This window comes from Melanotaenia boesemani, chromosome 15 (assembly GCF_017639745.1).
Source record: "Melanotaenia boesemani isolate fMelBoe1 chromosome 15, fMelBoe1.pri, whole genome shotgun sequence".
Taxonomy (NCBI): Eukaryota; Metazoa; Chordata; class Actinopteri; order Atheriniformes; family Melanotaeniidae; genus Melanotaenia; species Melanotaenia boesemani.
In genome coordinates, this window is record NC_055696.1 from 16,763,457 (window position 1) to 16,791,113 (window position 27,657).

The 27,657-nt window shown below is 37.5% G+C and overlaps 1 protein-coding gene across 1 annotated transcript in view; it reads left to right on the forward strand.

Moving 5' to 3' along the window:
* stk32a (serine/threonine kinase 32A) overlaps window positions 1–27,657 on the forward strand; it is a 68,372-nt gene that overhangs the window by 10,377 nt on the left and 30,338 nt on the right. The window contains exons 4-5 of the mRNA XM_042009360.1: window positions 902–1,053; window positions 16,300–16,473. Coding sequence (XP_041865294.1) covers window positions 902–1,053; window positions 16,300–16,473 — 326 coding nt within the window. The remainder of the gene's footprint in view (window positions 1–901; window positions 1,054–16,299; window positions 16,474–27,657) is intronic.

Here is a 27,657-nt window from a genome sequence, read left to right on the forward strand (position 1 = left end):
AGTGTTTACACATTAGAGTAAACTATATTCCTTTACCTTTTAACGGCTGACCCAAGAAATTTCTTAAAAAAAAAAAAAAAAATAAAAATCTTTATTTGGCTCTTTACAAAGTATTAAAAAATAAAAATGTATAAATAATCATTTCTGTATATGTACCATTGTACATGTGCCTTAATTAAAATAAGAACATGCTGCAAAAACTAAATATCTATATTATTATAGTGCAAAATGTATCCACTATGGGCAAACGATAAGTATCAGATTCTATACAACAGACATATGAAAAAAGTTTCTACCATAAAATGATGCAGTAGATCTCAGAAACAGTATTTATCAAATATGATACATACAATGTTAAATGGTCAACAAGCCACAAAGTCCCTATAAGTAGAAAATTGAGGAGGTGAATGGTGTAGTTACTGGATGTGTTTGACACCCACTTTTTTACTTGAATGATTATCAGTCTAAGGTACTTTTGCCTGTAAAAACTGTGCTTATGGTTCAGTTTAGTCAATAACTTCTCTTGCCTAGCGTCAGAAATCAAAACTACTTTCTTGATGATCCAAAATTATTTTAGTCTCCTTTATAGATGCAATTTTTAAACACATGCAGTTCCTCTCACAACTGATAGGGATTACAAGTTCTGTGACCATAATATCATAATAAAAGGTTTGTTTTTTTCCCCCCACCTGCATGAACAAATCAAAACTGGTCTCTGTGGATAGTAACAGTGGAACCATTATGGGCCGCCTGTTGCTATAGCTGACTGTTTCCTGTTTATCAAGTTTACTGTAAGGGTTAAAGTAAAGTACAAGTAGTATTAAAAAATAAATAAATTTATAAATCATTTTTGAAACTAAAACACAAAAATAACAACTTCATCTTTGTGTGATTCAAACAGGTCTGCATAGTACAGAAGAAAGACACTAAGAAGATGTACGCCATGAAGTACATGAATAAGCTAAAATGTGTGGAGCGGAATGAAGTGAGGAACGTCCTGAAAGAGCTGCAGATCATGCAGAACCTTGAACATCCTTTCCTGGTTAATTTCTGGTAAGCCAGCAATCTTTTGTACATATATGGAAGTATAATTGAAATGATTATGTGTACCACACAATGGCTTTTTCAGCTTCTTGGAAACTTGCCTTAGAAAGCTTTTCATTTTGACTTTGTGACTTTGACAGAACGTGTGCCACAATTCAGAGAACATGCATACAAAAACTGCAATAAAATCTCTTAAACTCATGTTTGGGCACGTCATCTCAGCAAAAACCTGTGTTTTATACACAAGATTAGCTCTGGTGCATAGCAGCAATATTATTGATTTTGTAGTGCACTTGATCACCTTTTTAATTTCAGTGGTAACCAGATCCTGCCCATTAAATCAGTGACCACACAAACCCCAATGAAAGAACGTATTTAAAGAAGCATCTCAGACTGTCTTGGATGGAGCCTGCAGATACAGAAAGGTGTTGACCACAGAGGAACACTTACAAGCATCCATTCATGTCTATATCACCTTTTGAAGTTGCTAAAAGGAAAATGTAGTTTGCTCACTGATCCAAGCACAACTTTTATGAGCACGACTCTTCTCTTGGCAGCGCGCTCTTTGCCGCATCACATGTGATGTTCAGGGAATCTTTCCCTCAACACCACACAGGGTCATTTCAAACTGGGAGTGCTGTTCTTAGATGACTCATCAGGTGTTTGTTAATCATCTTCTGAAAGCTGGACTTTATTGAGCACCAGAAATCATAACTTTTAAAGATGCTTGATAAGTAAGACTTGTTAAGTGTTCCTTATGAGAGGCATCATTAATTCTTGATAAGCACTCCCACTCTTCAACACGAAGATGCCACCATGGTTTTCTGTTAAGCAGAGACAGCTGACCACAGACATAAAAAGAAGAAAAAGCAGCTGCAGGTTTTTTACTCCTTCCACTCACTTCCTTCTCTCTCCCCCAACCTCAATTTATCTTTTTTTTGAACGCTACTTTGGAAGAATCAATAGCTTTCTTTTTAATTACTAATGTAAGAGAAACACAATCAAGGCCTCTCTTAACAGGAACAAATGAGATGAAGCTGAAGCAAAGAAGGAGAGTTTAGAGGGACAGAAAAACGCAGGAAAACAGGGAATATCCTCACAGCAAAGGAGGAGGTCTGCAAACTAGAGAGGTGCTGTGTACAGACTCATCAGACAAACAATGCCAGTGCTTGCTTTCTTGCTTGATTGCATGCTGCGCTGGCCAAAAAGAGGGGGGGAAATGCTGGAAGCTAATGCTGCTGGCAGAAATCACCCCCACCCCAGGGGGGTAGGGGTGATTTCCTCTCGAGATGTGCTTTGGTCAGCGCTGTGCCCACTCATCCACCCCTCCTACTCTTTCCGTCTCTCTCACTATGTTGAGTTGGCATAAGTTATGACTCTCAGAGCTAAGCACTCAAGGTCAAAGACGGGGGGAGACTCCCTGCAAGTGTAGGAAGCGCACTGAGTCACTAACATGCACAAAACTGTCGCTTAGCCTGTCCTCTTTTTACTCACCTTGTTCTCTTTCCCTCCTTTACCACCTGCTCTACTTTACTTTTCCTCTTGCTTTCATTGCACTTGCCACAGGGCATGACCTCAGATGTCCTTCTGCACACAGCTTGCAGCCAGACAACAAAGCAGTGAAGTAAAGGATTGAAAGAAAGAAAGACAATAAACAATTTTAACCTTTAAAATGTCCAATTCATTGATGTGCCAGCACCAGTGGCTGTAGAAGTTGAAAAGGGAAAGCCCTTATTAGCACTGCACTGCTCTGACAGAATTACAGAGACAGAGAGGAGTTGTATGTTTGGGGGAATATCACTGAGCATGAACTTCCTGCCTGCTGTGCGGTGTGATGGATGTGTTGAGCACATCCAGATGACCCACACATTAGTTTAGCTTCAAAGAGAACAAAACAGCCATGCAGTAATATTTCTCTACACTGAAGCAAAGCCATTTGTTAAAGGTCTTAAAAGTAGCGTAGGAGATCCTGGAAAAAAGGTTCGAGCAAGCCACATTTTGAAAATACACAATTCAAGGTCCAAACCGCTTTAAGACTTCCCCCTGAAGCCACACCTCCAAAGTGCAGAAACGTGCAATGCTTGTTCCCAAAGATTCACAAGCGCTGGGCAGCATCGATTCGCTAACAATCTACTCTTCCTCCGCTCTCCTTCAGCTTTGTTCTTGGAAGTAGCTTTCTCCAAAACAGTGTTTGTATTCTGACTCAATATAGACTCCCTTTCTGCCATAATGTCCCTTAAGTTTAAGTGTGTACTGCATTTTGATGTAGTTAGCTAGCCAAACTCTGGCTCTTTCTTCGGTGTTCTTAGAAGCGCTTCAACCCTCTGAGAGCATGCGATTAATGCACGAATAGGGGTATGCGCAGAGGAGTTGAAGGGGGAGGGACAAATGGCAGTTGAGTTTGATCAACATGTCACTAACCAATCTTTTACAACGTGTCGGTTAAAATGATTAGATGGTGTTTTTTTCAGTCTTGTCCGTTCTACAGGTGACTACATTTTTTTTTATTTTTGTGTTAGAACATTCAATTAAGTTGCTGCAATCGGGTGTGAAAGAGATTTTAAGCAATATTGTTAAAAAATGCTCCTGGAAAACAGCTCATACCTGTCTTTAAAGTACCTACTAAATCAGGCATCCCTAAAAACTAATCTAATAATTAAAGTTAAATAATCAGAAGTTTGTTTTTGCCATAAAGTAGTACAATGTAAATTCCATCCATTATCTATACTGCTTCATCCAGTGAAAGGTCGCGGGGCAGCTGGAGCCTATCCCAGCATTTAGCAGGTGAGAGGCAGGGTACACCCTGGACAGGTCGCCAGTCCATCACAGGGCCACCACAGAGAGACAAACAACTATTCATGCTCACTCCTAGGGAGAATTTAGAGGGACCAATTAACCTAACATGCATGTCTTTTGGAGAGCTGGAGGAAGTCAGAGTTCCCAGAGAGAATCCATGCATACATGCAAACTCCGCATAGTGTGTCACATGCTAGCAACTGGATAGCAACACACACTTTGTCTTGAGTGTACACAGTGGCTGATTCATCAAAGAAGCACAAGAAACCAAAATTAAAAGAAGAGAGGAAATGAAAGAGAAAGATACACTGCATGGGATAAGACAGGAGTTAAGACTAACTTTTTCTGATTGAAGAGAGCTCAGAGTACAGGTAGGATGCAAGATGGATGTTGAATTAGTCGTTGTTAGTGGAGCCTCGCTGAGAAAATCTGTTAAAGTCCAGTATCGCTTCTTTAAAATGGCTTCCATGTAACTTTAGTCCTTTGAATCATTTAACTTGCAAGCTTTTCAGAACATGTAAATAAGACTGTCTCACCCATCAGCTTTATCGTCTACTTTAGCTAATAAGCCCAGTAATTTCCTGATTTTTTGTATGGAAGCTTTTATAATGCTTATAATAATGATTAGATCTGCTCAAGAAAGAAGGCATTACTCCGTTTGTCCCTCCTCTGCTCTTCTAGACTTTGTGACTGTGTCTGATTTGTGGGCTTCAAAGAAACCAAAACAAACAAAAAACCCTCTCATTCTGCTGTAATGAGCAGACCATGTACCCAGGCCATACAGTCCTTGAGTGCCGCTAATGTGCCACATATGCATGTCAGAGAAAAAAAAGCAGCAAATGATCTGAAGTCATTAAAAAATATCTCTCATGTCTATGATTCTGGACAAAAGTTGCTATGATGTAACATGCTATTGTAACAAACATAATTGCATAACTGCAAAGAAAAAAAGTACATTAACAAAGTTTGAAACTGTGCAGTGAAAGCTTTACTTGCTTCAGGGAATCTTTCTGCTCCTCAGCCCTTATGTAATCTCACTAATGCATTACATGTCTGCGCAAAACAAGGCATCCTTCAGTGTCATTCCCTTTTCATTTACATTTGACTCTCAGTATATTAAATAATGATGCCACAATGTCCCACAAAAGCAATGCTTTTTCTTTATAATAAAAAAAAGATTAGATGCTAAACTGCTAACATAAGAAGACTCATATAGAAGATCCGCGATTTGTTAAGTCACAACATTTTGACTGAAAAGAGTGAGCAAAGATAAGCTTAACTGCAGACTCCGATTTCACAAGTACTGCAAGAAATTATAAGACCTGATTTTAATTTTAACATTGCAGACTTTGCCAAATGCTCAGAAGCAGCATGTCAGCATGTCAAGGATTTGGCTTGATGTCAAGGTGACCTGGTGAAATAGAAGATTACAGAAACCAGGATGGCAAAAAGGAGAAGGATCATAATCAAGTGCTTTTTCTGCCAAAATGGGACTCTCGTGGAAGTAAAAATATAGTGTCTTGTGATTTAAAAGAAACATATAGCCAATTTAAAATATTACCTCCTACTGAATTACAAAGTAGGAATTTCCAGCGTGCTTTTCTCATTCGTGATATGTGTCCGTATATTTGCATGGAAGTGCGCCTATTTGTGTGTGTTCAGGATACACTGGACACAGACTGATGGAAGCTGTCAGTCAAAAGAGAGGTGTTAGTAGAAGGGACACAAGGAAGGTTGGAGGCCAGTCGGCATCGATCCAAAATGTCAGCGTCTGAGTGTTTGGCTGGCTGAGTCCATTTCAGTAAGGTGCTGTGCTCAGAGTGTGTGTTTATGTATGTGCATGCATGTATAATCACTGTAATCGCATTGCTCTATGCATACAATTCATGATTAGGCGCACAAGATTCACTCATTAATAGTTAATCACTTGACAGTTGCTCGATGTTTACTTTATTTACTTAACAGGCTTTTAGTCTTTTAACGATAATTTTTCTACATTTTATATTTTATAATTATTTCCTGTCAATGACATGACGTGCATATTTTTGTGCCAGAATATATTATTTCTTTTTTTTTTTAATAATTTTATCAATGCATTAAATGCATCACTTTATTCTATGAAAACCATTGAATTTTAATATATTTTTATATATGCAATGATCTATAGTTTTTTTTAAGTTTTGACATCTTAAACATCTTAAACTCCCAAAAACTCCCAAAATGTCAGGCGGTGCAGCCGGACGAGCCAATGGAAAGGAAACTTTTAAAAATGGCATATTTATGATTACAGCTTCAAAATAAAACTTAATGGCGTGATTTTATGTTATAAAAATTTTATGATATAAAAATGCCATTCAGCATATTTCTTGTCTTTATTAAGTTAGACAGGTGGTGCAACAAATAATTGTCACGTTGTGCGACCATGTAGAAGATCAATAAAACCAATAAATAGGTTAAAATGACAGCTATGATGGGAATAGCTGTTGTATTGAATACGCTCATTTGTATATTAAATTACTTTTCTGTCTGAATGTAAAATCGGATGCTGAAATAAGGAAATATTCGACCATTAAAAAGCAATAATCTTAAATTATTCTACATACAAAACATAACCACTTCATAATGTGTCGCTCACTGTAGATGCTCTAAGGGACACTTGCCAAAGATTTGACTTTTAAGAAAATATATATATATATATATATTTTGTAAATAATTGGTTGCATAACATGTAATATAAAACAGTGCAACTAAACATGACATTTTTTATGCAGAGAATTTACAAGTAAATATGCATGCCATTTATTTTGAAAATACTTTTAATATATTTATAGAAGCTTTATTTGTCATTGACCCATTTTTTTTAAGTCTTCTTTGTAACCTTACAAGTCAAATTGTTTGCTCTGACAAGGGAAGAGAGACTCTTTTTGTAGTAGTATGTTACCATGAGCTTTGTGTGCCCCTGTGGGTTCTTGAGACGTCCATTACTAAAGTGGCCTGGGGCAACAGTACTGGAGAGACAAAGAGAAACATGAAAGAGAACCAGCTCACCACAGGAAGAGGCTTGATGCCAGGAAAGCTAATGAAAGGTCTGCACCATTTTAAGACAATGTAAAGGAACTAATCTGATGCCTAATTACTATTCTTATACCCATCCAGCAACAGATGCCAATTGAAAATCAATATATTCTTTCTGGGATTATTAAACTCAACACAGATGAAAATACAAATTTGACAGCATTTAGTCATGGTTGGCTGATTCTTTTCCATTTCATACTTATTACTGTTAAGCTGTCCTATTAATATAATTAATCACGCAAAACCATACTAAGATTTTCCTTAAAAAATAAATAAAAAGCAAATATATACTTTTCAGTATTTTAAAGTCCCACTGGTTAACTTGGGTAGATTTTCTCACTGGGGCACACCTCATGACAGCTAATTTAGCATAAACGCTCTTGAGCAAATAAGTTAGTCCGATGTTGAAAGAATAAGAAAAAAAATAAGTTGTCAAGTGTGATTTCTCAGCCTTTGGATGTGCCGGGCAATGGTGTCTCCATGAATTTATATAATAAATGCCACCATACCATCAAAACAAGTCAGAATTGAAGTATTTTAAAGGGGAAAAGTTATGTAGTTATTCTTTAAAAAACACATATTGCATGTGTAAACTAACATACTTTGAAAAAAAAATGGTATCTCTTAGTCTGTAATACAGTTGTTAGTGAAGTTATTGTAGTAATTCACTCCTGGAGACCCGGAAGTTCAGCCTCACACAGAATTGTGTTAGAACAAGAAATAATTTCTGGAGCAGGCAGGAACGTGGTTCAGGAAAACTAGTAACAGTCCAAGGGCAGGTAGCACCGGTATCTGTAAAAACTCCAGAACACCAGGGTATGAGTCCACAGTCCGCTATCCAAGAAGCGTAAATCTGAAGTCAGTCAAAAGCATTAAATAAATATCCAGGCAGGCTATCAGCAGGGAAACAATCCGACATGGGCAGGGCAAGACCAAAATCTAGGGACGTGACCGGGTTGAAAACAGGAGGTCTGCAAATACAAGAAAAACTCAAGAACTCAACAAGGTTAGATGACCATCTGGCAGGGAAGCAGAGACTGGAGTGTGTTTAAGTAGAATGAACAATCAGGGCAGGTGGAGCAGATGAGCTTGATTGCAGCGCTGCAGCAGAGCAGCAACCATGACAGTTATACTGTTGCAAATATATACATGGAAATAAAAGCAAGTTATACTGACAAATACCACTAATAAAATGCAATAGTGTCCCTTGTTGCACCCTTACCTTTTGTTAAAAATGGCATATGCTTAATTGCGTTAGTTAAACTTAATGGAGCCTTCTGTTTGTGGCTGTCCTAGTTTGCATTGTTACCCAGGCCAGCCTGGTTTCACTGCTGCTTGGGATCTACACATAAGCTACATTGGGTCAGTCTGCCCAAGCTCTTGGTGTTATTCAATTATTGCAGCAAAAAGATTTTTTCAGCTGAGTCATGCTGCAAAATACTTAATTAGAATTACGAAAATTGCTAAAGATGACTAAACATTTGACGGACAAGAAAGGAAGCAAAGGAAGCCGCTGAAAACTGTTAAGCTAGCCAACCTGCAAAACGGGCTAGTTGCTCTTTCAATCAGCCGCTGTGCAAGGAACCATTGTAGTTTTAGATTATCTGCTGAATAAATCTGTAAACAGCATTGCAATAAATTGTACAAGGCATCAAGCACACAGCTATCATCAGTAAAACAATGAAAACAACTTTCCAATTTTCTGTGGATCAGGTGTGGCCAGTCAGCTGGACATTTACATAATTATTTAAAGCCTGCTTTGGTATGAATGAATACAGATGAATGTGTTTTTTGTTGTCTTTGCAACACGAACATTTTTAAACCAAAGATAAGAGATTAAAGGAGCAAAAAGTGAAATTGTTTCACTGTGAGGTTTGATGTGCTCTGCCTGTAGATCAAAGGGACGTCCCCACGACGCCGAACTGCAGTGAAACTGCAAAAGTATTTTAGCAAACCACCCTTTCATCCCCACAAAGCTAGGGATTAGCCTCCATGAAACCAATCATGTCTGAAACCAGGTACCAAGGTGGAACCTCCACCCACACCACTAGAGAACTTGACATCAATGTGACTAACGCCAAACGCAACAACAACAATGGCGTCTGTGTTGTTGTCCTGGCTTCAGTACAGCTTTAGCACCAAAATGCCACTGCTTTTACAACACAGTACTGCACTATTGTACCATCAACAGCGGGAGCAAACAGATACAGTAAGTATGTGCTACATCTTATTCTAGCTCTGGAGTGTTAGTCTTTAATCATCATAGCGCCCCCCACAGGCTTGTAGTATGTACTACAACGGATTTTATGTGGACGTCAAAGCCTTTCTCTAGTTGTCGCCACAGTTTTCACACTGTTTTCACATCTGAACCAGCTTCGGTGCCATGTGGACACAGCCCAGAACAGTGTGTTATGAGCCACACCTCCCTTTGTCTCTTCCCCCAACTCGCCTCGTCTGCAAACGAATGTGCAAGGTGCAAACACACTGAGCAAAACATTATCACCAGTTTGTTGAACATGTCAAAGTAACTTGTTACATCTATGTTGTTACTAACCTTTCCAGGAGAAGAGCTAGCTCCCAGTCAAATTATTGCCTCATCAGTTTTTGTAGCGCTCTCCACTTTGGAAATACAAGGCCAATGTTAATCCAGATTAATCCTTTCTTTATCTGGCAACTTCTTCACTAACAACTGTTGCTTTTTTAGAGGTAATATCGAATCCTGGTTGTCTTTAGGTCAACAGGCAAGCAGGTGTGGAAGAGAAAGCTTTTATTAAACTAAGGAACAAAAGTAAAGGTGCTGCAGCTGCATGAAATCCAACAAAGTGCTAACACAACTCTATTTAAATTCCTAAAGGAATAATAAACAAGACAGTCTAAGTGATAACAACAAGCAGAACAGACCAGGATTTAGAAAATAAAACAGAAAAACACAGAGGGGCCATCACTGGATGGAGCACAGGTGTAGAGCAAGTCACTGGAGACAAAACAAGAAGCAAAACTAACAGGATTGCACAATGTGGAATAATAGTTCATAAAAAACACAAGATGAAAAAAAAAAGCCAATGCAAAAAATAAAGAAAGAATGCAGAGATCATGACATTAAATCTGCTGGAAACAGCTAAATCCCTGCCATTTTTAATTCATTGTGACAGCAGTAGCAGCAGGTCACCCAAAACTTTATTCATATTCAACCACCTTTCAAGTACCATGTCGAGCAAATACTGCTGAGCATAAAATAAAAAGGTCACTTAACACCACATCAGTCCGTTCCACATGGATGTTTAATATGGTGTTTGAACAGCACAAGAAACAAGTTATAATAACATGCACATGCTCAGATAACAGTTGACAATATGGAGAATATTTTAGGTGTGAGTGAGTTTTTATTTATGCAAAATTCTACTTTGCAAGTAGGTTTGATTTGTGTGCATGTAGAAAATATCTCAAGAAAAACTGTAGTTGCGCCACTGAGCACATCTCAGTACACGTGTCTGTGCACTTTATAGTAATCTGAGTGTAAAGTGCATCTTTGTGGTGGTTTTGTTCCTGAGCAGCCATGTGAGCGAGTTGCTTTGCCCAGAGGACAGAACAGCTTCTCCACGACGGTGACGGCTAAGTCCTTTCAGGCTTCTCTACTTTAGACTACTGGGACAGAAAACACGAAAACTTCAGCCAGGCATGAGAGTTGGTTTTCTACCTGATTAAACTGGTTTTGCTGAGGACTGAAGTGTGATATTGATTGACTCGATAGCCCTGGCACCTCTCCCTAATAATACTAAAACCTCCTCAACTAAACCAAAAAATACATACGTGTGTTTAAGTACTAATACTTTACCTTCACATGTTAATATTGCAGGCCCACAAACCTCTGATTAATGTGGTGGTCAAACAATATGACTAGTGTGTAAGTAAGATGCAAGACAACCTCTGAATATTTTCACATGAGTTTAAGCAGTACATTCCTGTAAAAAAAAAGGTGAGCTATGTGCTAGCAAATATCCTTACATGTTATCCAAGACAAATTTAAGCTTTTAATTTGATAAATTTGGGTTTTTAACACAGTCTTGTACATGAAAGTGAAAAGCTTGTGTGTGGATGTTTTAAAGCAGTTGGAATTAAACCTTTTGTGACCAATCATGCATCATTTTTGCTCACGTAAGTTCGTTTTTTGGGTGTTTTTTTTTATAGTTTTGCTGTGTATGTTTGGTGTAAACAGATTGTAATTGGCTGTTTCACTCTGTCATGGTTCATAGTTTTTGTCTGCATAGTCTTTATCATTAAGATTGCTATGACATTCTGGTGAAAAAAAAACCTCATTAGCTCATGCTGGAATGATTTCAACGTACATGTTGTTTAGACTTCTTACTTAGCAACTGCAATCTTGATGAGTAAAACAAGAAAGCAGCTACAGTTTTTAACACTCCATGAGGTTTAAAATGATTTACAAAACTTTAATCAAGTTTCACTGTAAACTCTGGCATATGCTTGTTTTGATTACAACGAAGGGTTTAAAAGCAGTTTTCCCCCAAGTCTGTTGGTAAATTCATATACCTTTTTATGGTTTCACTTGGAGCGCTGAAGTAAGCTTGATTATATTTCTAATTTTAATTACTGGATCAGAAAAAGAACAAACATTTTCTTGCAATCAAGACAGAATTTGCTACACAAGTTCTGGTCTACATGAGCTAAGTTGCGTCCGATTTCATGCACACAACATACAAGCTGCTGTTTAATCATGCGAAAGGGACCCAGGTAAAAAGTATCAGCATTTCTTCTGTTAAATCATTTGGAAAGGGGATGACACATAAATTCTTAGCAGGTTATTTGATCAAACATAGCTTTATCAAAGTCACATTAAACCTAAATCACGAGTCACATTTAACTGTAGGAAGAGTAAATAGGAGCTGCCACTGATGATCACCCCCCACATAAAACAACCTCGTAGCTATCAGTATGGAATGCATTTTGGTCCAAACATTTCTGTTTTGGCCACAAAAATACAATTTGAGTGCCTTGAAAAAGCACAATATAAATCAAATCCATTATTATTATTATTTGAGTTATCTTGTGACTGCGATCTTGCAAATTTTACAAGAATCCAGACATTTCTTGAAAGAAACATTTCATGGCCTTAAAATGAAAACATGCCATGAGCTCTTTCCAGTATTTGTCAACCTTAGCTGTGGAAGATTAGCAATCAGTGTGTATCCAATAATAATGCAACATTTTCCCTAGTCCTAGTCACAGATAGAAACATGAACTGACGGTAGCGATTGAAGATGTGTAGATGCTTTAATAAATCATGCATTACAGAAACTGTGGTGTGTGTGATGTGTAAATATAAAAGTGGTTTCCACTGTTTAAAGACTTTGATTAAAAACACTGAAAACGTTTTCAGTCAGAGCTAGAGGTATTTACACACACACATACAAACTGTATATGTGTGTGTGGGTTTTTGTTGGAGTGTGTGCAGAATACTGATGTAGATTGAAGGCGAGATCAAGAGAGGGCCAAAAACCAGTTAAAAGAAAGAGAGGGAAAACAGGAGGATGACAGGGAAAGACAGTTAATCAAAAGATTAATAAAGAGTGTCAAAAGGCTTCGGCCCAGCAAACAAACTGTTGTCTAGCTCACACTGCAAACAACAGAAAGGATCGTTTTTCTTCTTTTACTTTTTTTTTTTTCATTTATTATAACTTAACACTGTTCTTCAACACTCACTCTTACACTACTGCACTCATAAAATTTTGTTTTCTGTAATCATAATTTAATTATGTTGTAATTATGGCCTATTTCCTCCATACAAGAATTCTGAGCTGAAACAGAAGGATTACAACTTTATTTTAGATAAATCTTTTTATCTAAACCCAACCAAGAGCTGTGCAAGTCTCAAAAAGCTACAAATTCTCTATGAAAGTCAGGAAGCACTTTGATATTTTAGAGTGTGATGCTAATATGATGCAGGTTTGACGTGCACTTCTTCCTTTATCCACACACTGGTCCACTCTACAGTTTTATCCCCATTACAGCTGATATAATGGCAACAGAGAGAAAACTTCACATCTTTGTACTCCAACAAAGGTGCCCCTCTTTTTTTCTTTTTTTTTTTTTTTTTAGAGCATATACCTTTTTAGGTTTTTTCATTTTGAGTCTTTTATAAGGCGCAAACTCTCATGAACACAGCATTTAACATTAAATCTGTGCAAAAATAGAAAACTGTTGTCATTTGTAGCCTTAGTTTATTAAATTTCACACATTAGGTGGACAGAGAGTCTAAGAGGTGTTCCTTTTTCCAATTCAATTACATAATATAATCTGTATTTGTAATGCAGAATATCTGTGTTCATAAAATTAAATTTAATTTAAAAAATAATTGCATAGCCACGGAAACCAACAAATTGGATCACATGTCTGCTCAATCCCCGGTGTTTAGCATGCATTGCGGTGATAAACAGTGGAGAGGAAAAACTCCCTTTTGATGATAATGTAAAAACTTCCAGTAGAACCAAAGTTAGGAAGGGCGGCCATCTGCCTTGACCAGTTAAAGGTGAAGAAGAGAGGGAAGATGGGTCAACAAGGACTGTAAGTAACTGTAAGTCTATGTCAGGGATATCTGCTGGAGAAAGAGAAAGAGAAGCACAAGTTAATGACAACAATAATGTCTAATTTCTTATGGAGAATAAATATTAAAGAGCAGAAAGTGCAGAGAGGTCGCCTGTGCATTATGAGACATCCCTCAGCAGTCTAAGTCTAAAGAAGCATAACTAAAAGAATTGCTAAGGGTCACCCAAGCCAGCCCTAACTGTAAGCTTTATCAAAAAAAAAAAAAGTTTTAAGCTCAGCTGAGAAAATATAGAAATATGAGATCTATGAGATACAATGGAGCTTAGTCATTTAAAAAAAATGGTTTAACGGTTTGGACATCCAACATGCCTACTTGTCTTTTTAAATGTGAAAAATGAACAAAAGACACAGGTCAACAATTTACATTGTGTCAACTCCTACAGATGTTTAAAAAGTAATCCCATCACTTTTTAAACATTTTGTAATTAGAACTTTATTTCTTAACCTTTCCAGACATTGACAATAAAATGTTATGAATGTTGTGATTTTTCCAGGTTTTTTTTATAGCCATGAAAAGGCTGCATAATAAAGATTACATGTACTCTCCTACTTACACATACACCCCTGCTTGCAGTGACGATGTGACTACATGATCAATTTTATGCCCCACATCATAAGATTAACACAAATATGAACCCAGACACACAATTTGACACACATTCTTTTACCAAAATGTTGCTCTAATGCCCACAGGCTTCACTAAGTAACTGCTACTTATCTGATTATCTGACTATCTCATCTCATTATCTATCTCATCTAGTCCCATCCACTCTGCTGTGCTGTAATAGAGACAGTAAGACACTTGGGCTGGCTTCACCTAATTTTATCTTCAAATTCTAGATGTTTTTTTATATTAAATTATATACATATATATATATATATATATATATATATATATATGTATACATATTTCATGATGCATGTAAATTTCATCTGACACTCTTCCACAAGTATTTGTTTTGTCATTTTTTAAAGTTCTTCGTCAAATGTGTGAGCGTCTTCTGGACGGGTATATCACAGATAGTCTTTCCATATCCTGAGGCCGCTGGCAATCAGACGTTACATGGTCTCAGCATTATCTGAGCCTTAGTAGACAGTTTGGAGTCAGCTCAATCAATCCCCATCAATCCATGGCAGAAAAGCACCACCTTCAGTTTATCAGCAAAGGTCCCAGAGGCAGGGAGTTTACCAACGTGGCAAAAAAACCTAATCCTTGGTCACTGAGCATTGAGCTGAAGCCAAGATGTTGTTCTTTTGGCTAGCTAAAACCACTCCTTGATGCTGTGAGGAATAGAAAGAGATTGCTATATGGTTCTCAAAGTTAATGCAAAATATGAACTTGCAGATGTAAGAAATACTGTACTTGACAGTACGCAGAGCAATGGTGAAGCCATGTGAGGAAAATCTGGCTGATGCACCTTTTGAACATTATTTTGCATTAATTAGTTTGATGGGAAAGAGAAACAAATTAAGCCATTTAAAAAGAGAGAGAAAAAGTACAGTCCAGGTGGGAGGCTTGGCATGTAAAATTGATGATTTGTGCAACAGCTTAAATGGCAGCACAGTGGGTGGCTTCCTGGTACAGACTTGTTTTGTATGTCAGTGTATAATTGATGGATAAAATGACTGATGTTCAAACAAATAAGACAGATCTTCTTTTACAGATTAATAAAAGTGTATGAAAGAAAATATAATAATAAAATACTGTCAAACCATCATTCTTAATGACACATATAGTACCTGAAGATTTCTCATACAAATCTTCAGAAAATCTAATTATATCAATGCAGATTATTCGAGGTTAGCCACCACTGAATGGAAAACCACTGAAGGGAAACATACATGTCTTGCATATCCATCTTTTTGTAACTGCACATTAAAAACATTTGGGTGGAAACACAGAAAATCAGGAAAAAATAGTCTTAAATTTACCTTTCAGGTATGTTTAAGAATGTAATTGTTATTTTTGCAGTAATTAAAAAAAATAAAATAAACGAGGAGAGGTAACTTATAAGTGTCATTGGGCTATGAAAGAATGTACTTAATTCAAGTGTCTCACTTCTATTCATACTAACATTGCCACCTCTGTGTAAAACATTCAAGGTCTCTCTTAGCTTGTTAGCCAGTAATGATGATTGCCCCAGGCATGACTCAGCTGGTGTGCTGGTGTATGATGAGTGTTTTTCCTCTGCTTGGCATTCAGCCATGCAGAGTAAAGCAGCATGGACTCTGGAAAGCCTCTGAGTGTGTGTTCTTGGAGATCAGAGTATTGAAACACTGATCGGTAATTTTGTTGAATTGTTTAATTTCATCAACCCTTTTTTTCCCTGAAGTCTTATATCTGTCTAGACTACTGCTGATTTGTCTGAGGAGCTCAGGGCTGAAATAAATTTAATTAGTATTTGGCATTTTCTTTTATTGCTCATAAATAAAGTTGTTCTATTTTCTGTGTTGAAATTCAGAGACTGAATGACAAACATGTGCTCTGTTAAAGCATTTGTTCCCCAATTCCAAGAAGTGTTTATGCTGTTATTTTACCATTTATAGTAATATGTGAATCTAGTAGGTGTTTTTCTTCTCCCTCCATCCTGTTTCCATCTTTCCGGTTACTACTGTCACATCCTTATATTTATCTTTCCTCCATCTTCTACTTATTTTTCATAATTTCCCCACCTTTCCATAACCCCCTCTTTTTTTCCACATGATAACGACAAAATTTCTCCCTGTCACTCTTCACCTCTTGCCCTTCTTCTGATGTAGGTACTCCTTCCAAGATGAGGAAGACATGTTTATGGTAGTGGACTTGCTTCTGGGTGGAGACCTGCGCTACCACCTCCAGCAAAACGTCCACTTTTCAGAGAGCACGGTGAAACTCTACGTCTCTGAATTAGCCCTGGCTCTAGGATACCTCCGCAGTAAGCGCATCATACACAGGTGAGACACTTCCACCTCATTCTCTTTCATGGGACGTAAAGTGGCCCTTATGCTCTGCTGTTCTGGTTCCATATAGTTTTCTAATATAACTTTCCATCACTATGCAGATGGAATTAAGATAGCCCGAAACGAAAGTTAGACTTGACAAAATATTTTTTTATACTCATCTCAAACTTAAGGCCAAATGTTCTGTAGATACTTATGAGCCTATGCCCTGTTTAATTTGTAATATGTACGTTAAGATCTTTTAGGACAAAAATATCTGCTGCCATCGCAAAGTCACTGCTCACTGGGTAAGGAAAGCATGGTAACTGCCAAATATTATTTTAAGCTGTTAAAGTGATTCAGGAAGCTTGAGTTATCCTGTCATGGCCAAATGTACTGCCAAAATGCACTGAGTAAGCATATTATGAAAAACCTGAACTTACTCATTACATGACAAAACATCTTGCTGTTCAAATTAAGTAAACAACTAGTTTGTGTTTTTATTTTAATTTGTCGCCATTTTATTTAAAAATGAACATAAGTTAAACTGAGGTTGTCTGCACAGAGGGCTGCACAACAGCGGTTTACAATATTGAAACCTAACATTTGTACTAAATTTTCCTTGTTTGGGTCATTAAATTCTTCAGTAAATGAACTTATCACAGCATTAGTCTTTACTTATGAGAGACTTGTGCTATACTGTCTGTTCTCACAATATTAAGCTGAAGTGTGCTGGTGTTTATCTCTCTTCATTAATTAATCATATATTTATTATATTTTACAAACGTAACTGCTCCTGTGTATCAAGAACTAGGCCATACTGACCACACTGCTGAGGCCCTCTTTTCACCATGATCCTTACTGAGTTGGAGCCAGTGAAAGTGAACCTTCATGGGAAATTATTCACTATGTATAGTTCAAGATAAAAGTTTACTCACACTTTGTCGTTAGATTGAATGGCGAAAGTGTGTCTAAACTTTTGACTTGTGCTCTAAGTTTTCTGTTTATTGATGGTTAATTGTAGCATGACTTTGATATGACAGAATGAAAGCGCAGTGCTTTGTTATAGTTCTCACTATTATTCCCAATTTCCATATTTCTGTGATTACATATTGGAAGTACAGCAATGCATTTCAGATTTGTTGGCTATTTGTTGAGAGAGAAATATTAACAGTATAAAGCAGGTATGGAAGACATGAGTTGAAGGTTTTTATGTAAAATTTTTAGATCACAATATAAATTAAACAATTTTATTTAGGGTTTGGTGTTGATTAAATATTTTAAAAGGGAATATTTCAGGGGATGGCAGTTATGGCTCAGAGGGTCCACCAGGCAGATGGTGGGTTCATTCATATATTAGTGTTTACGATAGAGAAATGCACTCTTTATATGAAATATATATGATATGAATATATCAGTGAATGTCACTTGTAATGAAACATTTTTCAATAGTCAACTAGAAAACTGGAACGTAAATGGTACCAATAAATCAGAAAGACTACTAAACTAAAGAAAAAAGCCTTTTGAAGTATTAAAAAGGAACGTCAAAATAGTTCAATATTAAAAGATATACATTAAATAGCTTCAGATGGCATCACAGCTGAGCCCCAGCTTTGGGTCTTTGTCCCTGAACATTTACATGTCACTGCCGTGCTTTGTCTCAACCTTTACTGTGTTCACTGTTATCATTGAAAAACAGCAAATAAGTAAGAAAAAGGAATCTATTTAAAGCAATTTTTCTATATGTACGTTGGTGAAAATGAAATCTGAGCTGATAGTTTTTGCCTTGTGCAGACTTTAAACATAGATGGCTAGACATAGGTTGTGCTTGGTCTCACTGCAATGTGTACTGATGCACGCTAAGTTTTGGCTTCAAGCCACTAATTGATGGGAATTCACATTAAATTCTATTCTATTTGTGTATTTCTAAAACAATTTAGTTCAACTTCACAGTTTCCAAAGTGCTAATTATGCAGAGGGTGATAGTTGGATTTTAGTCACTCAACTATTAAAAATCATCTGAGAGCATCACTTCTCATTTCCCAAGTTCCTCCTCTGACACTCCATTAATATTACCTTATCAGCTGCTATAGATAATGTGACAGATTTGTACACTCCTGCTTCATGATTCATCTGAAATTAAATCATCTTCCCCCAACCCTACAGAATAACTCTTCCTGCTTGTGATCTTCATGAGGGTCATCATAAAAACCTTACAACCATGAGCATTTTAAGTATGATAAATATTGACCCTTCGACTCTCACATGCAGGTCTAGAAGTTCATTTATTCTATATCAGTTTTCCAAATCGAATCATCAAACTTCCCCTGCAGGCTTTAGATGTTTCCGTACACTTAGTCACCTGAATCATGTGACATGAATTACCAAAACAGCTTGTCTTCAAGTTATCCCCAAGCCTGTTAATGACACAAAAATAAGAGCAAGGAGAGTGTAAACTGTGGTAGATCCACATTTGAACAACCTTGCTCTACATTCTACATAAATAAATGGACTTTTCCCTTTCTTAATATTCTTGAAATCAGAAGAAGTGGTGTCAGAAACCCAAAGTATAGTTTGTTTATCACTGAGAGGAGAGCAAACAACAACAAAACAACAGCCTTCACTAATTTTATTGGTTTGCACTTAAGAGAAGATCCACAAGCTTGATCTTATGGGAGTTTGTATGTTACATCAAAATGATGGACAACAAAAAGGCTTGTGAAACAGCTCTGCAGATCAGCATTTGGACCCATTTCTCTGCTCTGGTGACTGAGCAAAGACGTAATCATAGGAATGGCGGCATTCTCAGATCATGACTAATAGGAGACATCACCGCAACAGGAAGCACTAATTTATCAACACCCACGGATAACAAATTACACCACTTAACGTTAAGCAGGCCGCTTGCTCCCGTCTGTGCTCTTAAACCTCCGCAGGAAGGAAGTAGGGAGAAATAAATAGGACGGATTAATAATTTGCTTTTTCATGCGGTCGATTGGGGGGGTATGAATATTTAAATTGTGTTTTCTATTTTAGTCCTTGCAGAGGACAGACTTACTACTTGATGCGCAGGTGTTGGGGTTGTTTGTTTAGATGGAATCCACATCCTTTCAATCTGCATTCATAAGGAAGAGCGGCTGAAAGTAACTCAGCTCATCTCTATGGAAATTGAATAAATCATTTCCACCTTCAGATGTGGATGTGCTGACTTTGGCATGACAAGTGAATGCACTTAAAGCCTTCAGAATGTGTTTTTGTGTAAGCACCTGTCTGCAGGATGTTCACTTTCCCCTTCTGTTGGTCTTCTAGGGTTGATGATCATACAGCGTGTTTTGATGATGAGGGGTGTGATTAAAATAATGAAATCAGTCAGATGCAGTATGATGCGATATGGTAATTCTGTTATTACCTATTTTGACTGTGACAGAATGAGATTATCAATATCTAGTTCCAAATGTCCATATTAGTAAGACAACCTTTGCCCAAAACCACTTTGCATAGGAGCACAAGTTCACAACTTAGTAAATAAAATTAAAATATTGAACTATGTTGTTTCTCTGGAATTTTAAAGTGTTCATACAATCACCTATCATGCAAGGGTGTAGGTTTGATTTGGACAATGATCGGAGAATAAAAGTGGCCCACAGAAACCCTGAAAAATGAGTGTTTTTTTTTTTTGTTTGTTTGTTTGTTTTATGCACTTATTACAATGTTTTTTTTTTCCTTTTTTATTTTATTTTATTTATTTATTTATTTATTTTATTTTATTTTTTTGCAATATCATGTAATTTAGAACAGATAGAAAGTCTAGACAAACAAAAGTTTATAATCCAAAATATTCTACTTAAGGATTGAGATCAAGTCCTTTTTTTCCTACTAAATACAGGATTATCCTAACTAATAACTTAAAGACATTTGGACTGTGTCATCATCATCCTTATTGAAATAATTAAAAAAATAAATAAAACAACCATCAGCACCGCTCTCTGGTACAAGCTAGCATTAGCACTTTCAACAAAGAAAGCCACAGAGGGGACAGCCAATCACGTTAGTAAGAAACAGAAGAGCAGAGCCAGTCGTAAGCGGGTTTTAAGGCCAGACTTACAGCAACAATCACTGGTTGCAGACAAAATTAGAGAGTGGACTGAGCTCTCAGCTGTTAGTGAATGATAGGTACAATTTTTCGCCTGTGCTATTAAGGAATGTGATATTAAAACAATAATACAAAGAAACTGAATAAATAGTCAGATGGAAAAAACTGGAACAACTTTGTGAAGTTGCGTGACTCGACAACTACGTCAGAGCATCTCCAGGTCCATCTGACGGAACTACAACCAGTGAATATATGATGAAACTGAAGTCTAATTGAAACTACTAAATAAAGTTACTTTATTTGCTAGCTTGCTACAGCAAGAACACAGTGCAAACGGCTGAAATCTGATCAAGGTGCCCAATCCTCATCGTCATCTGGTTACAGATGAACACAGCAGCAGGAAATAACCAACACTTATGTGTTTCCTATCAGTACCTGTCTCTAGTCATGAGCTCTTGTACTGCAGGCCAGTGTTTAAATAAAAAAGACATTCTCATGTGATTATGGACAGAATAGCAATGAGTGCAAATCAGCTTACCAGACAGAAAATGATGCCGTTTATCATAATAGAACAATACAAGAACTTCTGAGCATAAAGCACGATACAAAATGAAGGTCAGTTTAATTATGCTAAAAAGTTTTGAAAACCATTTTAGTTTGTGATTGCTGTTTGTCATACCTAAGCTCAAAATTACAGCAAGCAAAATTTCAGGTAATTACAACTTGGTCTTCCATATTTTTGTTTTCTTTTTTTTTAGAAATCAGTATGGGTCATGACAGTACTGTACAAACCCAAAGTGATAATAAACGGCTATGGCAACAATGATACGCTCAAACTGCTGCAGCTTGTGACAGATGTTTGCTTGGGCAAGTTTGGTTAATAATTTGTAATAATTTGCTGGTCAGGTAAAATATTTGCGTAGATGCTAGAATAGCAATGTTTTGTTCCCCTTAGATTTATTTTTAAACAGTCAGTATTCTCACATACCTCAAATCGGATTGTCTAGTCATAAAATCCTTGCTGTGACTGCCTTTAACACTGGATTAGCAGAATCCAGACATCTCTGTCATTTTCCAAAACCATAATCTATACTAAAATGCTGAGATGGAAAATTAAGTAGGGTTATAACCTCCTTTTTTTTTTGTTAAGCAACTGTTTCGGAGTGCTGCACTATAAATGCTTTGTCTAAAAAACATTCAGCATTATACTCACAGTTAACTCATTCTGTTTTATTGGTGAATCTATTCTGAGTAACGGTGAGGTATTTGAAAAGAAGTGCAGCTACATCAGCAAATTATACTGTAAACAGTTAAAAAGTTTAACATCATTTTAATTTATGACTTATTCTTCATACTTCAACATGAAAAAATAAGTAGCCGATGGCCTCAGGTAGCAGTTGAGTGCTTCCTGTAGCTCATAACCGGAGAAATCCCAGAGGGTTCAGCGATATTACATCTTGTCCTCCTCGCTGTGGCCGCCGGCTTTTCACTGCACCCATGAGAGCAGAAAGTAAAAACTATAAACAGTTTGAATTTCCAATGTGTAAGCTGGATATCCATGTTTCTGTAAGTTTACACTATCTACAGGAAATGTAAAATATATTTTCCTGAATATGATTTTGTGATTCAGAAACATTTGTGTCTTTAACATCCTGTTCTTACTCCACCCAACGGCTGCCATATATCTTCTTCAGTCTAATTCAGGATTGGTTAGGTTTTAACACCAACCTCTGTGGGGAGTTTGAATTATTAACAACAGGCCGAGTCTCAATTAGACGACATCTTCAGAGACATGCTGAGTCTCTCCAAACAAGTGGAAAAGATAAATGGAAAGTGTGTGACAAGGGAGGTTGACGTGTGCGTGTGTGTATTTTCATTGGCTGTGATGGCTGTGGGTAAGTTTACCTCAGCACAGCGTCGTTGACATCAACAATAATTATCTCCGGATGAATCCTCGAGTGAATTTCGGTGCCTCCTGGAATCCTCGTAATGGAAAGTCTTGCATGTTGTCAGCCAGCAGATGCTTTTAACAAGTCAATATGCAGCTGCAGTTCATTTGGGAAACACACTGCCCATTAGAGTTGTTAAGGGACTAATTGTTTGGCTTTTATCACACTCACAGCGATGGATAGCAGGCTCTCAGCAATACCTCTTTTTACAGGTGTAAGGAGGCTTTATATGTTTTGTAAATTGTGATGAAAATATACACACGCAGAAGCAAAGCATTAACAAATTTTATTAAAATCCAACTGTTATATTATCAAGAATATGCTGCAAGGCTGGCAGGTGGTGTACCACTTTTGCTAACATTATTTTATCTCTTTTCCTTTGCATGGTTTGGACTGAGTAAAAAAGAAAAAAGATCCCACCTGCAGGGGCCAAATGCTGGTCAACTTTCAGCTTGTTAAAAAACTATACAGGGTCAGCAGCCAGGTGGCCAGTAAATAATTGGAAACTACAGAACTGTGTTTTTGTGTGCACCAGCTGAGACTAAAGTGACCTTCACTTCCCACCATACCTTTGGTGATGTTAGTGAATCCAAACAAAGCAGCTTACTACTGTCCAGTGCTTTCTACTCCACCGTTTTAACAGATTATTTTAAGGCAGGAATAATGTAATTTAGGCTGATGCAAGAATTAGATTGTATAGCTGATGGTCTTTACTCATATTTGTATATTTAAGGTGCTTTTACAAGCTTATAGTTGGTGTTTTTTGTAGTCAAGTGATGCATGAAGCAAACTTTATGACTGAGCAAAATTATTATTTGGCTAGTAAATTTTCCCAATATACAAACTACTGGCAGATTAGTTAGTGCAGCTGCTAAAACTCAGCTGCATGATCCCCACATGTGGCCCACAAGGAAATTGCTATAATCTACAGTATGTGCTGGCAGGCTTCCCATATTAGGACCTCTGGCCCACAAAATACTTTCTGTAATCCACATCCAGGCCAACAACTGACATCTGGTCCACTACTGGCCCACACAACACTAGCCAGTAACGTATCATAGCCATGTGTGCCCAAAGTAACCTGGGTTCGGCCCAAACATTTTGAAATCTTTTTTTTTTTTACCTAAACTTTTACATTGACTAAAATCATTCCTGACAGGTAGTTGTGTCTTCAGTCAAACATTCAGGAGGATGTTTCTACTTTTTCGGTATTGTCAAGCAAAAGCCAAGTTCTGTCTTGTGATTTTTCTTGATATTTAACTGGATGTGACCAAGCATGGGCACAAGCATCTTTGGTCAATGGTATTTAGACTTAAAAACTCAGCTTGTCTATTGGCTAGACTGATCACGTTGTGTTTTTAGACAGATATTTGTCAGAGTTCCCTTCAGTAATAGAGCTAGTGCTCATGAAATGGTTTTTGTTAGTTTTATTAATGGGTCAGCTGTGTCACACATCCGTTTAATGGCCAAAATACTATATGATCATCCTATCCAACCAGTCATGGACGTGGACCATTATCCTCAGTCTTCTTAAGTAGAAGTAGTAACAGTGACAGCCTGGCATGGATCAAAATAGAGACCACATTTAATAATTCCACACTCCTTCCTCATTTCTGACAGGCTGGAGGCAGGATAAGCTCAGTCTATCATGTATTGCTGGCACTTAACCAAACCAGCTATAAGCCATTCTGAACTCTCCTTCAGTCACCACAGATAAATTAATCTAATGTTAGGCTAATAGTGACCAATCAGTGTTCTTTGAAAGATATGAACACCATTTCCCCATACTGACTTTAAAAAGGACTCTCCAGAATGTTATCAACAACAAGTCCAAAGGCCAGTCTTTGTGGTGGCATGGAGTTGTGTCAGTTCCTTTGGCAAAGCTCTTTTACACCTCTGTAACGGCAACATTAATGCAGTTAAGTACAGTAAAACTTTAGAGCACAATATGCCATCCTTTACAGAGACATCCATAAATTTTTCAGCAAGACAATACAAAACCATTCTGCACAAATTTTAAATGCATGGCTGCAGAGAGGTGGGTACGGACACTAGACTGGCCTGACCCGTCCCTCATAGAAAACATGCTGAGCATTTTAAAATAAAAATAAAATTGCAACATTCTGATTTGATATTTAAGTACTTTTCTCCAATAATCTATCTCTTCACTGCTCCTTTTAAATACCATATTAAAGCTACTTGCTCTCCCTCGCCTCTTTGCCTACATCCTCATTTTTTAGTCTTGGTTGTGCAGTCTTTTTCTCAAAGGAAGTGGCCCAAGTATAGCAATGCTTCAAATAATTTATTTGCTCCCTCATCGCATTTCTTGACAAAGAATATGGTCTTAATTCATCTATCTGGTTAAAGAAAGTAGGTTTTCTCACAAATGTTTATCCAAAAACAGAAGAGACGAAATTCAATACTCCTGGCTGAATGGGGGCAGACAAAACCATCACTCATATTTTCCATCACCTTTCAAAAATATGGAGAATTTGTCATGTCTTTAAGTGAAATATTCTTTATTCATGGGGTGTGTTAATGTTTTATTTCTCAGCAGAAGAAGGCAAAAGAAGAATCAGGAGGGAGAGTAGAGAGACAGAGAGGGTGGGAGCAATTATATTCTCTGTTATAATAAATTCAGATTAAGGTGCCAGCTGGTGCCATCTCTCTAATTTCCACCTCGAAATGGTGAGTTGAGCATTATCGTTGTCGAAAATCTCCCATGGCTCAGCCTAGCTCGCAAGTCCAGATTAGAGGATGGGAGGAGGACTGCGCTCTGAACAAGACGCACTGTTTATCGGTGAGGCTGCTGCAAAAAAGATCACTAATTGCCTGCTTGTTTATCAGACTCACGTGCCAGCCCATATGAGAAAAAAGAAGAAGAGAGATTAGAGCAAAACACATGTGTAGACAATGAGACAAAGAGGAAGGACAAACAGCCAGTCAGAGAGGATGGAGAGACCTGACATTTTTTTTTTTTTTTTATGTTTACTGACTGTGAATGATTCATCGCTCATAATTGTGATGTGAGTTTTGGCCTTGGCTTTTTAGTGCCAACTAGCTGTTTTTTTGTGTGCTTGGCACCTTCATCTCCAGCTTTGTATTAGAGCGCCGACTTGTCAAACCCCACTGTCACTAAGCAGCAATGCTTGGTATTTGTCGATGAATAGAGAATGAGGCCCCCCCCCCCCCCCCCCCACACACACACACACACACACACACCCTCCCAGTTCAAGAGTTGATACCACATGCACACAATTTACAAAAGAATATTTACTCATGCACACGAAGTTACAGGCATGAACACCTGTGCCGTTCACACACCCGTTAGAGCTGCTTTCACTGGCAGACAGAAGAAAGGCCGAGTTAGAGATGCAGCAGTTTGTTGGATCGAAGCTGTTAAGTCTCTGTGGTTCGAGTTCAGCTTTCAATTCACGTTCAAAGGCAGCGGCTGACTGACTAGCTCTTCAGTGGCTGGTGGGTGTCGGCACTTAGAGGGATTCTGACACTGTGTGAGTGTGTGTCTGGGAACTTGTGCATATTTCAATGCAAAAGCTGTTCATTACTTGCTCATTTGTGTGTATTGCTGGTTTTGAGTGTGATGTAGCTGAGCTCTGGGCTTTTTGGGGCTTCCACAGCTCTTTCAGTCTCCTTTGTGGCAGAAAGGGAGAGGCACAATCTCCAACATGTCTCCACTTTTATATCAGAGCAGTGAGGAATTAAAGTAGCAGAGCCATGAAAGAGCCTGCAATTAAACTAATAACAATATACTTTATGTTAAGAAAACAAATGTAATTATTTTCACTGAAACGGCTATTGATCCCTTTTCCCCCCATTTTTAATATTTTTTGTGCAAAACAAGTAAGTTAATTAGGTTTGCATTTTGTCTGGTAAATAAAATGTAAAAATAATAATAATAATAAATAAATAAAGCATAGAATGTTTATAGTCTGTGCTACAAACTGCATCTCGACAACTTCACTTTCTTGTACAAAAGTTCCATCAAATAGATAAAACGATTAATCAGTTATTTGTTGGATTAAAGTTTGATTATTGACCTATCATTTCAGAATGAATTGTTTTATTTCCTGGGGACTTTGGAAACAACAAGTAACTTATGGATGTTGCAGCTCAGAGATGTTACACATGCCAACTAATGGTAGAGGGTACTGGATAATTAAAGAGGATGTGTGTGTGTGTGAGCTGATTTGTAGACACAAAACATATTTTTACCTTATCACATTTAGTTGATCATTTCTCACCATTATCAACAGAGATGAGAACTTTTTTTTTTTTTTTGGTTTTGACTCACTTTAAATCTAGAAGAAACATTTATCTCCAAGGTGCCATCTAATGATCTAAGAGACTATTTTCTTTAACAAGTGTGCCTCTGATCTTGTTTTGTGTGTTTTCTGTATTTTTTACTACCTTATTTATGCTTTTTCTATGCTTTGAATGACCTCATGAGTGAGTGGGTTTGTAGTTGCAGGACTTGTGTGTATGTGAAAGCCTTGGTTCTCAGGTGTGTTTGCCCTCTCCAGTATCAGCTCAGTATCATATGGCCAGGTGGAGGGTTCACTTACCTCTCTGCCTCTGATAGCAGGCTGTAATGAGGTCATTAGATCCTGCTAATAGCTTGTAGGGCCAATCATCCGAGAGAAGAGCCAAGAGGATCAGCTTGCACCCAGTCAGACTGGCAGTTCATTATATTTTCTTCTTTAAAGAAGTCCCAAATTTTTACCTACATGCTCACTTCATTCCTTTTATCCAGTTTGCTCAGTTTACTCTTTGCCTTTTTTTCTTTAAGTTGGGCCAGATACTATTCACTACATTTAATCAGTTCAGTAAGCTAGCCCTGCTAAATTCAAACAATAGATTTTTCTCTTTTTTCACTAAATGGACAGCTCTCTCACTTCTCCCTCAGTCAGGCCATTGAGTCTCATGAAGTCTCATGAGATGGTGAAAGGTCTGGACTGCAGGCAAGTCAGTTCAGCACCCAGACTCCTCTACCACTAAGCCATTCTGTTGTAATATGCTGTTAGTATTGTCTTCCTGAAATAGGCTTTCCCTAATAAAAGATTTTGTATTGCTCTAAAATCTGCGTTTCTGCATTGATGGTTTTTTCCAGGAGTAAAAGTTGCCGGTTTCACAGCTGTT